Source organism: Castor canadensis, chromosome 2 (assembly GCF_047511655.1).
Source record: "Castor canadensis chromosome 2, mCasCan1.hap1v2, whole genome shotgun sequence".
In the NCBI taxonomy this organism is placed as follows: Eukaryota; Metazoa; Chordata; class Mammalia; order Rodentia; family Castoridae; genus Castor; species Castor canadensis.
The window spans coordinates 35,905,282-35,917,941 of record NC_133387.1 but is presented as its reverse complement, the minus strand read 5'-3'; the positions used below and the strand labels follow the sequence as shown (position 1 = coordinate 35,917,941).

The following is a 12,660-nucleotide window of genomic DNA, read 5'->3' as shown; positions in this document are numbered from 1 at the left end:
TTGTCCTTCTTGTCCTGACTGTGAGTTCACTTTTGCTGAACTTTCAGCTTCTTCCATGTCCCTAAGATATCAAAAGATTCAATCTGGCTTCTCCTTAGCATGACTGTGCAAATGTGGGGCTATATAAACCTGTATCAAATCAGTTGTGCCTATGCATGTCAACACCAGAAGCTTTTCTCCAGCATGCTTCTTTTCCTGGGTTCCCCCATTGGAATTGAGGCACAGGCCTCCCATGTTCTAAAGTCCTCCAAATCTGCTTAGGCTAGAATCAGGGTTAAGCTGCAAGACAGGACTCCTTGTTAGAGGGACTGGCATCTAATCCCCTAATTGCTCTCATTTATGTGTAACCTTTCTTGAGTTAGATAGTGGGGTGAGGAGAGAGGCTATTTCTCAGCCATCACAAGTTCATCTTTGTCTACCATTTTTGCATAAGCATTAGCTTTAAGTTTTTCAGGCTTAGTTGTTTTTGCTTGTTTAAGAAGGGGTGTCTTGCTCTACTACCCAGGCTGGCCTCAAATCCTGGGCTAGAGCAATCCTCCTGCCTCAGCCTCCTGAAACTTAAAGCCAATAGACATATATGACTCAAAACTGTCAAACTACTAATATCTGGCCTGATTTCAAAAGCCAGTTTTTGAAACTTGAACTAATGGACTTGATTTTTCTCTGCTCTGGTACTGAGGTGGCCAATGGGAATAAAATATCCAGGGTGAGGTAGAATGTCACACTCAGGGCAATGTACTGTAAAGTACAAGGAATTACTTAGTAACATGTAATATTATTTGCTACATTAGCTGTCCAATAATGAATGGCATTTCAGTGGCTACAAAACTGACTGTGATGAAATGTCTGCACTAGCCACTTTTTCGACTGTCAGAAAATGTCCTAAGTTATTGAATTGAAAGAATATCTGCCCAAATAGTATGAATGAGTGCCCAGTGTTAAGAAGTAACATGTTCTTGGTCAAGGATATTTGGCCATCCTGGGAATAACTAGAATAACTTGGCCTGGAGTTCCTTTATGCATGTAGACTCCAAAAAAGGGAAGTTGGAAAGTTTCATTTTCTAAATTTGAAATGTATGTTCCATTTTCCATATTTGACATTAGATTCACCCTCCTTGGTAAACCTTACTTCTAGAGACTATCATTTACAATGCTTAGACCTAATATGAATTAAAAATTATATATTATATTCCAAAGCTGCCAAAATAGTTTTGTGTATTTTCTAATAACACTACATATAATTTTGAGTAGTTTAAGAAGCAATGTTTAAATGTTTTTTTGGTTGCTAGGAGTATTAAAGGGTGAAAGATTTTTGTTAGCTTATATCTTTCTTGCTGTACTAAAATGCTTAAAAAAAACTCGCTTAGAATTCTTCACAAAATTCACAGGCAGAAATAAGTGTCTATTTTATAAAATTAAGCTAACTTTGTGGATTTCTTGAAATCATTTTAAGAGAGAGATGCTATTCTTATGCAAGATAACTACAATAAGATGTCATAAATATATTTTAGCTAGTTCTCTGGCACTTCCATCCCAATGACAACTACTGTTCTAAATTTTCCAGACCTTATATAGACTAGCAGCTCCCAATGAAAGTTAATGACAATGAAATGCATGAGTATGGTTTAATTCAAAATTAACCAAGAATAACTAAATCAAGATTTAACAGCCCCATAAAGTCATTCAGAATTCAGAATTTATAATTGTACATGGGGGAACAATTGTAGTTATATCACTTTTTCTTCCTCCAGAGTTATTCGTGATGGGTGTGGGCTTTGGACCTTTTCATTTCCATTAACTGTAGATTTGACTTAAAAGGTTTTATTCTGAACACAGGATGATTATTGAAGATAATTCAAGGATATTTTCAAGATGAAGGAAACTGAAATGTTTAATCACTGGAAAGAAGAAAGAACTTCATAAACAAAACATGCCTGATCGGTGGAATGAGAAAATAGGCATTGAAATTAGAATTGCTAAGATGAGCTTTGAATGTTCAATTAAGCATCAATTTTCTAAACTCCTCTGCATAATTCCATACTAAAGATAAAAAGTTTTCACATTTTAACTTTTGATGATGAAAAATAGAAATAACGAAAACAAATGCTTCAAATAAATTTCTGTCTACATTTATTTAGAAAGAATTATTTTCCTGAGTCTCAGCAGTAAATAAGATATATAAATACATTGATAATAAATTAATATTGTAAAGGAGGATGTTAATTCAGTTCTTGACTGAGTAAAGTCAACATCACAATTACTACTAAGACTCAAGAAAAGCACTAAAACTGTCTTATATTCTCTTAACATCTGAGAAAAGCTAAGCAAAAGGCTTAAGGATAACTTTTAAAAATAGAAATTATGAGTCATTCAAAATCTTCAAACTCTTATTTGTTTACTCATTAACATATTCATTCATTTATTAATTTTTCAAATATCTACTGGGTACTTATTATATGCCAGGCCATTTAAAAATCATATTTTAAATTGTAATAAATCATAATTATTCAGAGAAATAGATTTTTGCTAAGAATTTAAAAACCTTTAAAAGAGCTTGAGCTCCTTCATTTCTGTGCAGATTAAAGATATACTTTATTAAATGTCACAACAATAGATTTATATAACAGATACTTTTTATTGTTGTGTTGGGGGTACATTGGTGCATTCACAAAAGTTCTTACAATATATCAAATATATCATAGCTGAATTCACCCCCTGCACCATTCTCCTTTATCCCCTCTTTCCCTGTTTCAACAGTTTCATTTTTCCATTTACATACATGTGTACACAGTGTTTAAAGTATATCCACCCTCTTACACCCTTCCTCCATCTCCTCCCCCTTCCACTGATACCAACCCCCCAGCAGGACCTGTTCTAGAACAGATACATACTTGATTTTAAACATAACTCTTACATATAGTCACATTTTTCTCAGCAATTGAAATTGCTAAATAAAGTAATTTGGATTAAAAATATAAATATTTAGCTACAGATATATGCCAAGGACTTAAATTTGAACATTATTGTGAAGTTATTTAGAATGACTAAACAAGAGTCTACTTACCATGCAGTTAACATGTAGAATTATAGATAGTGATTAAAGTAGCTGGAGAGGAAGGCAGAATCTTCACAGGGGTTTTGAGGTGTGGTACATTTTATTATAACGTACCACTTGTACAGCATTGTATACTGCTGCTCTTAGTAGGAAAAAATTTCCCTTTGACATCATCTGTTCTCTTGAGAATAGTTTGGCTATTTATGTGTGGCTTGTGTAGTTGAGAATTAAATGATCACAAAAACAGACAGGAACGGGTCTGTATAGAGCCCATTTATTTAAGTCTTAGTTAATTCTTTCTGGGTAAGCTTTTAATTATATCCAATTATTTCCTGTTATTTCATTCAAAACTCTGAAAAATAACCAAGTGACAAATAGCTTGCATCAAAATTTACTCTTTTTTTTTTTTTTGTAGTTTTAGGAAACATCAAACTAGTCATGGTACTGTTTGTAGTTCCCAAACCGACAAAATAAGATAATTTTGTTGTTGTTACTGTTTCAGATGCGATCTGTGAGCAGAGTCTTTAAGTTTATTGACATGCCAACAGAAGAAGGTCAACCTACCAAATCAATCAAACCATCCAAGAATGGCCAGCTCTCGAAAGTTATGATTATTGAGAATCAACATGTGAAGAAAGATGACATCTGGCCCTCAGGGGGCCAAATGACTGTCAGAGACCTCACAGCAAAATATGTGGATGGTGGAAATGCCATATTGGAGAACATTTCCTTCTCAATAAGTCCTGGCCAGAGGGTGAGATTTAAATGTTACTTGTTTTGTTATACCTGTGTCTCAGTGAGTGAATCCCAACAGCTTAAAGCAATGTGTTGGTAGAACACTATTATTATAGACTAGAACCAGTATTGAGCATACACAGTTCAAGTTGTTATTATATGGAGTCATTATGTTTAATATGAAATTTAACTTAAAGAGTCCTGAATCTATATAATAGGCTCACAAGTGACTGTACTTGCAGAACACCTAATTAACTGTGCTATTTTACCATAGAAGTCATTAAACAAACCATAATTATAAAATGCTTCAACTATTCCACCTAAAAATATGGTTATTTCACTCCTGACTACATCATTAGGGTCTTCTTTGATTTTATTTGGTTGACACTCTTATCAAACAAGTGGAACATTTTTCCTAGCTTTTTCCAGTTTATGTTTTGAGTTGCCATAAAGTATATTTCATGGCCTTCAAATTATACACTAATAAAATTATAAAACTAAGCAATATTTTTACTTACTAATTTTATTATTTATTAAGCATAAATAACTGCATTATTTTGAAGTGTTTCTTATGGATCCCAGCACTGGGCTGGTCACAGGAGGAATTCATTACCTGCAGATTCCTTGAATTGGTTCTTGGAAAAGGGGATAGTTGTTTTCTGCATACTTCATGCTCTATAAACATAGTTTTTCATTGTCTTCAAATCCTTATTCTGGACCACTCTATAAATCTACATTGGAATATTATATGTTTTTGATTGATTTTCTTTTTAATGAAATTGTGAAGAAGATAGCTCTTGAGAAAACTGAATTTTAAAACTTCATCTTTTTGTAGTTAATTTTAAATAGACTCTCAAAGAAATCAGTGAGATATAGTCAGTAAATACTAACACTGACATAGAAATAGACTATTTTCACTTGCTTTTCAGACTATTTAATAAGCATTCAATACATTGAACCAAGTTCTGTTAAAAAAATTATAGGATGAGAAAAAAGTCCCTGTGTACCATGATAAGTGGCTTAAAGTGGAACACTGGTAATTTTTGACTAAACTTTTCATCTTAGGATAAAGAAATTCACATATCACTAAATTAATTCTTATTATTTTCCTATTTATCAAGAGTTGGGTTTGTTTGATTTTTCCTATTGTTAAGGAAAATCAGTTTTAAGTGGTTATAAATGTCTATGAGTATGTGGGTTAGTTGAAAGCCCTGATAAAATCTGTAAATTTTTAATATTTTTGCTTCATTATCAAATGTGAGGAAATGTTAGTTACATGTTGGAACTGTGTAAGATTAATGATTTGTGTTGGCTCCTCCCTTGCACTGGAAAAGCATAATTAATCTGTTTTGCTTTAGACATCAGTGCATAGCCTAGGGGGCTGAGAGTGTCCCTCCCCTGGAATCACCAAAATGGATGACAAAAGTACAATCATCATTATATATAATAACAACAAATAGGTTAATATAAACTAGGATGGAAATGCTTGGCAAACTTTACTTTTGCATGGTACAACTTCTATCCCTCTACTAATTTATATAATTTACAAGAAACTGGGTTTCTTGTAGACAGCAGGTAGTTGGGTCTTCCCCCCCCCCCCCCCCGTCCATTCTGACAATCTTTGTGCTTTGATTGAGATATTTAGATCATTAACATTTAAAATGATTATTGGGATAAATAGATTAGTGTCTACTTGTTACTGTTTTCTGTTTGCTCCTATTTTTATCTTCAACCCTTTTTCTTTTCATTAGTTCAAATAAGCATTTTATCATTCCATTTTTTTCCTTTCTTAAGCATTTTAAAACTTTTTTTAGTGGTTTCACTAGAGTTTGCAATATACCTTTAACACTAATTGAATTTTGTTTTCAAATCATACTATGTCATTTCACAGGAAGTACAAATACCTTATAATAACAAAATATTCACAATTCCTTCCTCCTCTCTTCATCTCTGTATTGTTTTAAGTGGGGTGCAGCAGTACTGGAGGTTGAGTTCAAGGCCTCATGCTTGTTAGGCAGATGCTCTACCATTTGAGCCATGCTCCTGGCCCTTTTTTGCTTTAGTTATTTTTGAGGTAGGGTCTCACTTTTTGCCCAGCAAGGCCTGGACTATGATCCTCCAATTCGTGTAGCTGGGATGATAAGCATGAACCATCACCCTGCCCAGCTTTTATTGATTTAGATGGAGTCTTGAGAACCCCATCACCCCAGGGTTGACCTCAAACTTCAATCCTTCTGATCTCTTACTATGCCAGACCTTTCCTCCTGTCTCTTGTGTTATTGTTGTCTTTCATTTCATTTATATGTACATGCCAGCATAAGCTTATGCATATAACATCAAATACATTGTTGCTATAATTATTTTGAGCAAATTGGCTTTTGTTATGTGAACTAAAAATTAGAAAAATTACAGATTTCATTTTGCCTTTACTTATTTCTTCTCTGATATTCTTCCTTTCTTAATATAGATCAACATTTCTGATCTTTGTGTAGTTCTGAGTTTCATTTTCCTTTTCTCTGGAGAACTTCTATAAACATTCTTACAAGACATGTCTATTGGCAATATCTCTCAATTTTTGTTTGCCTGTCTGATAAACTCTTTTTTGTCTTTCACTTTGAAGGATAATTTCACAGGGTACAGAGTTTTGTTTTGATGTGTGTTTTTTTTTCTTTCAGTACTTTAAATGTTTTACTCCATTCATTTTGGATTCTGGGGAGAGGTTAGATAAAATTCTAGTCTTTGCTTCTTTATAGATAAGGCATTTTTCCTGTGGATTCTTTCAAAATTTTTCTTTATTTTGTTTTTTAAAAAATACTGTTTGAACATGATATGGCTCAATGAAGTTTTTGTTGTTGCTTTTAACATTATTTTCCTTGGTTTTCTGTGAGTTCGCTGCAGATGTGGTATGTAGTTGGCATTAATTGGTGGAAATTTTTAGTCATTATTTTAAATCTTCCTTCCTTCCTTTTTTCCTTCCTTCCTTCCTTCCTTCCTTTTTTTTTCTTTCTTCTTCTCTTTCTGGCATTCTCATTACATGTGAGTAACACATTTGCAGTTGTCTTGCAGTTCTTGTGCATTCTTTTTATCAGTCCTTTTCTCTTTGGTTTTCAGTAGTGGCAGCTTCTATTAGCGTGTCCTCAAACTCAGAGATTCTTTTCTCAGCTATGTCTAGTTTTCTAATGGGCTCATCAAAGGCATTCTTCATTTTTGCTATAGTATTTTTTGGTCTCTAGAATCTCTTTGGATTCTACCTTTGAGTTTCCACTTGTCTATAGTCTCTATCTGTTTATACATGTGGTCTACTTTTTCAGTTAAAACCCTTATAATGTTAATCATGGTTGTTTTAAATTTCCATTATAATAATTCCAATTTCTCTGTCATATCTTACTGTGCTTGTGACACTTGTTCTGTGTCTTCAAATTATTGCTTTCTGTTCATTTATTTTTGCCTTTCAGAACACTTTGTGATTTTTTTGATGAAAGGTGGACATGATGTGCTAGATAAAAGGAACTATGGCAAATAGGCTTTTGTTAATGTAGTGGTAAGGTGTTGGGAAGTGAGGTATTATTCTATAGTCTTGCAATTATGTCTTAATCTTTTAGTGAACCTGTGCCCTTAGCTCTGAATTTCACACTCAGATTTTTTTAGCCATTAGAAAGGACAAGATGGCAGGAGTGGGCTGAAAAGCTGAATATTTCCTTTCCTTTATGTTAAGTTAGGCTTTGAAAAAAAATTTCTAATAGACTTGGCATGCTACAATATTTTCTCTTAAGAGTGTGCCTAGAATAGAAGAGCATGCTCTCATATATTTCAATATGGCTACAACCCCATTTTTGCCTGAAACATAAGGGATTTTTTTTTCATATTCTTGGAAAATGTGGCAGAGCTAAAATTCTTGAAAATAAAATTCAAAAAAGTTTGGAGGTCCCTGATGACTGTGTCTCCCGGAATTGTTTTCCTTTCAGCCTTGTCCACACTGAGTCCCCACTAAGTATTCAGTTACCCTTTAGGCTTTCCTGCCCTGGTTCTGGTTCCCTCACAGGTTTCTGCTTAGTAAGTTTCTATCTGGTAAGTTGTGATTCTTTGCCTCTGATTGTCTGTCTCTCCAGTTTTGGAGAGATAGTGGTTTGCATTCTAATGAACTTCTCTGACGGATCCAGGAAAAGTTGCTCATTTTCTAGTTTGCTCAGCTTTTTACATGTTAGGATTGAGTAAGAATTTCCAAGTTCAATACATGTCAGACCAGAGTCTGAAGTCCTGCTTTTTACTTTTTTATCTCTTTATTTAACACATTGTCTAGCTTAATAAATTTTAAATGAATGACTGAATAAGTATAAGTCTTATACTTATTTTTAGATCATATGCTTCCTTAGAATAAGAATTGGTTCTTAAAATGTCATTCTGAGTAGCTATTTTAAGAATGTCATTTCTATAGCCTGGCCCTTGGAATTTGTAGCAGCATCTTGCAAAGTATAGCAGGATACTACAAACACATTTTTTATGTGAATTAAGAAGCAGACTCAAATTTATTGTAATATTTTGGGTATTCAAAGCTACCGAATACTCAGCTGTTAATTACTCTTTATATTAAAAAGACAGTTGAAAATTCAGAACTTAAGTCCATACATCTTTTAATTTTTAATGAATTTCAGTGTTCTTAACTGCCTGAGAAATATATGAAAAAATCAATATTTTGTACATAAAAATTTCCAATCTTAATGTTAAAACATTTTGTTCATAGCAATTACTTTAGATGAAAAAAACCCTATCCTTTTGTTTGCTCTTAATCAAAACTCTTAGTTCACAGAATCTATACTTTAAAAGTTTTTATTTTCATTGCATGAGGAATGTAGCAATTATTGCACAACCATTGCCTTTTAAAAAATCTATTTTTCTTTTCAATCTCAAATACTTTTTCTTAAAAGGATTCCTTTTTTGTTTAAATTTTACAGCTATGTCACCTTCCCATTCTTTCTTTTTTCCTCTTAAAATGCAGATTGGTTTTTAATTTGGAGTCAAGTTCTTCATGATAAATGACCAAATTCATCAGAGGACATATTGCATGTATTATAGTCCTGTACAGTCCTGTGATTAAATAGATATCTATTAGTACTTCAAGATCTATTCTTTGGGTGACTTTAGCTGTTTTCTTCAGTTGTAGTCCCTTCAAAACATGACAGTGCCAGAAATGCTTCATAAGAATATCTGGTGTTTGGATCAAATCAACCAAGCACCTGACTGCCTATTTGATTTGGTGTGAAGTAGCTGAATCATTTAGTAATATGAGAAGCACACATGTGTTATTATATACAGACATATGAACATATAAAAAGGATCAATTGTAGTCACCTGGTGGATCTAAATTTTACCTTTTTTGCTATCTTGATTTCTGGAAACCATAAGGAAATGAAAAATAATTACAACAGTTTTCCATCTGTTGAAGTATGAAAATGGCAAGTAAGAAAGGAATGTTCTGTGACTTTTATTCATGCTACAGTGCAATTACAACTCGTACCAAACTCAACACTGTTTAACTCTCCACATGATAGTTTGATTTATCTTGATCCAAAATTCCCAGAGAGAAGGTGCACTGAAGTTACTAGAAAACATTGACTTGAACTTAGGTTATGTCTTTGAAGCTTATTTGCAGGAAGCACCCCTAAAAAATCCTGAAAAAGAATTATTATGTGCCAATTATATAAACAAAAAGACTTTGTTAAGTAGAAACTAGTCAGATACCTTGCTGTTGAAAAACTTGCTAGATTTAATTCATTGCTAGCAGTTAAATGGTATGAGGAAACCACAGCAATAGCTAAAAAATTTAAAGCTAAACAAAAGATTAATAAATTTTCTCTCAGTCCAGTGTTATCCCAAGATAGAAACTGAGTTCTCTAAAAATTTCAGTATTTCCTTCAGAAGGAAAGGCAATTAGTCAAGTGTCTACTTGTTAAAACCCTGACTATGGATGTAGGCATTTGGACCTCAGGGCACTTTTTACCAAATATTCTTGATATGAACTTAGAACAAATCACTTTTATCTATTGAACTTCCTTTTCTCCTCTTCCACTATTCCTCACCTATGCTGGATTGTTTATGCAAAGCTTTACTGTTATGTTTGAAAAATCATGATACATAGTGAATATGTTTGTGTAACATGGGCTAATTCAGAAATGGAAATGTGCATATGTAATTCCACAATATTTTAAAACTAAGAGTTGATTTGGTAATTGACCAAAATTAACTAAATCCACTTATTAATAAAATCTTCTAAATATATATATTCATTCATCTGCTCATGCATCTACCCATCTTTCCATCTGACTATCCCTCACTCAATCCAAACAAGTATTTACTGAGTACTTTATGTAAGCCAACAATTGTGTCAGGTGATGAGAATGGAAAGCAAGATAGACGATCCTATCGTTGTTGAATTTATATTCATGAGGTGAACACAAGAAATGATCAAGTAATATTTATTTACTTTTCTTAATTGTTTCTTGTGTACTATGAACAAGCAACACCTATGAAGGTCTTCTATATGATATTTGGTTGATCTGGCCTTCTCAGTTTTCTCAGAGAACAAACATTTGAAAATTCCATTGTAGAGCTCTTAAGATAGATAGGAAGGCAATTGTTATTGTCATTAGTATTTACCAAGTTATCCTAGAGGCCTAGCTTAATACCAAGCTCTTAATAAGTATCAAACAAGTAGTATTATTATTATCATTATTGGTTGTTATACATACTTACAACATATCATGGTCTATGCACTGGTTCATAAAAATTGAGACTAAGTATTTAAAATACATTTTATTATATATTTAAGATCTTAATTTGCAGTGAAATGGAAATTTAAAAAGCAAAACCAAACAGTCCTCCACCTGGATAGTATGAAAATCACTTCTTTAAAAAAACATTTTCTTTATAGTACAGCTATACTGTAAAGAGGCTAAATGATTTTTTTTTAAAAGGTCTGATGTAAAGAGAATGAAATGAATACTTATTCAGTGCTGCTGAATTTCCAGGAAGTTTATTCCGTGGTCAGGTAATGAGTGCAGGAGTGTCCTTCCTCCAAGGTTGAGAACTGAGCTGACATCAGGATACAGAGTTGAGGCTCTCTATGGGCCAACCATAGCACTGCTCTCCCCATGCAAGGCATGACATCCTAAATTCTACACTATGTTCCTATAGTGTTGGTCTTTAGATAGCAAGAATAGTTTTTTTTTTTTTCTTTACTATGCCTTTTCTTCCCAAAATTCCCTTTTTGCTAATAGGGTCAGAAGTTAGAATTTGATTTGACAATTGTCCAAGAACTTATCCACTGAGTAATGGTGAGGCCTATACACAACCTTTCTCTGTGAAAATACAGCTCCCCAAACATATTCTTTTTTATTGTCAGGCATGAAATTGACACTCACTTAATTTATTAAGGATGCTATCTAAATATTAGACTTATGTTAGATTAATTTTCATGTTTGTATCCACGTGTGTAACTAGATCAGGCTGTGTGGCTTGAGCCCATCTTAGAAATGACATGCATTAAAACACTCTGTCTTTGCTTTTTCTTAATGAAAAATGGGTATTTTCAGACTTTTTGTCATTAGTAAAGGTCAGTAATAAATGAAGCCTGAACAATAAGTCTATTTCCATATGGCCTGCTCCTGAATTCTGTTCCATTATTCTTCCCTATATCAATAGTGATCAAAATTGGGAGTGTGGGAAAAGGTTGGAATGAATAGGTAAAAATCTTTCCCTGGTGACAGAAGAAAACAATTCCAATGATTTTTATTGAAATACAATGCTAGATTATATTAATGGCATGATATTTGTGTGTCCCAAGAGTAATTCCATCACTTTTCCTTATAGGTGGGCCTCCTGGGAAGAACTGGATCAGGAAAGAGTACTTTGTTATCAGCTTTTTTGAGACTGCTGAACACTGAAGGAGAAATCCAGATTGATGGTGTGTCTTGGGATTCAATAACTTTGCAGCAGTGGAGGAAAGCCTTTGGAGTGATACCACAGGTGAGCAAAAGATGTAGCAGCTAAAATGACACTTATACTTAAGCCATTTACATTACTCTGCAAAATATATTTGTTGTGCCTTGCTGTCTTTTTCTGCAGTGCCAGAAAAAATGACATAGGACAAAAATATCTCTAGAAGTTTGGAATTCTCTGTGACAGATAGTTCTAAAATATTCTTGGTTTTGATAGTGTTTCCCAGAAACACAGTCTGAAGCAGGGGTCCAGGGCCTTTGTTTTTATCAATTGCTTTTTGTTTTCAACTTCAGTAGTCTGAGCTCCAAGTTAGCAACCACAGCTGGTTGAGAAAATGCTTTGAAAGATATAAAAGATATTTGGAAAATAACAAATGTTTAAACATGAGGTGGTAGAATTGAAATAGAAAATATAATGATTTTTGATAGGAAGAATTATGTGTTAATTTGTAGCTTTTTAATAAAATGTCCCTTTTTGTTTTGGGTAACAAAGGATCTCTAGCTTCACTGACAGTACCATGTATATTTTTGTACAAGTGAACCTCTTATTTATGAGGGAACTAGCAACAGTTCCAGTTTAAAATAATCTAAATGAAAACCAAGAGATGTCTTCTCTGTTGCCAAAGCTGGTAGGCATTTGCTGTATTCCTGCTTGCATTTGCTCTTATCTCTATGGGTATTCCCACTGCTTTAATAAATCATTTTCCTCCCTTTGTGCTACTGGGCACAGAGTCCATTCTGCTAACATGGTTCTTTTTAACACAACTCTACTTTAAACACAAAATTAAAATTCCAGGAGCATCTCCAGGTAGACTGACTACAAACCTAGACCAAGAGAAAAGCTTGAGTTTCTTGATAGATTGTCTTTGTGGAAAC

The 12,660-nt window shown here is 33.4% G+C and overlaps 1 protein-coding gene across 1 annotated transcript in view; it reads left to right on the top strand.

Moving 5' to 3' along the window:
• The window catches only part of Cftr (CF transmembrane conductance regulator), a 164,279-nt gene that overhangs the window by 127,701 nt on the left and 23,918 nt on the right, over nt 1-12,660 (top strand). The window contains exons 22-23 of the mRNA XM_074064486.1: nt 3,558-3,809; nt 11,657-11,812. Coding sequence (XP_073920587.1) covers nt 3,558-3,809; nt 11,657-11,812 — 408 coding nt within the window. The remainder of the gene's footprint in view (nt 1-3,557; nt 3,810-11,656; nt 11,813-12,660) is intronic.